General features: G+C 59.7%; 1 protein-coding gene across 1 annotated transcript in view; it reads left to right on the forward strand.

The window, feature by feature from the left end:
- Nucleotides 1-238, forward strand: part of LOC125488204 (rab GTPase-binding effector protein 2-like) — a 9,511-nt gene that overhangs the window by 1,563 nt on the left and 7,710 nt on the right. Inside the window, exon 4 of the mRNA XM_048621127.1 lies at nt 6-13. Within this exon, the coding sequence (XP_048477084.1) occupies nt 6-13 (8 nt within the window). The remainder of the gene's footprint in view (nt 1-5; nt 14-238) is intronic.

Below are 238 nucleotides of genomic sequence, written 5' to 3' on the forward strand. Positions count from 1 at the left end.
TGCAGGGCATCTTGTAGATGGTACACACTGCTGCGACTGTGCCTGAGCGGCGGAGGGGGAGTGGGATGTTTGTGGATGTGGTGCCAATCGGAGGGGGGTGGTGGGTGGATGCTGCTTTGTCCCTGGGACAGTGTCGAGCTACCCGAGGAACAGAGTGGTGTCTCTCGGCAGCGTGAGACGTTGGTGGTTTCGGATTGGGGTGGAGTGGGGCTAGTGCTCCATTTCCAGGCTGGAGTAT

This window comes from Rhincodon typus, unplaced genomic scaffold (genome assembly GCF_021869965.1).
Source record: "Rhincodon typus isolate 14 unplaced genomic scaffold, sRhiTyp1.1 hic_rhity00000062, whole genome shotgun sequence".
Classification (NCBI taxonomy): domain Eukaryota; kingdom Metazoa; phylum Chordata; class Chondrichthyes; order Orectolobiformes; family Rhincodontidae; genus Rhincodon; species Rhincodon typus.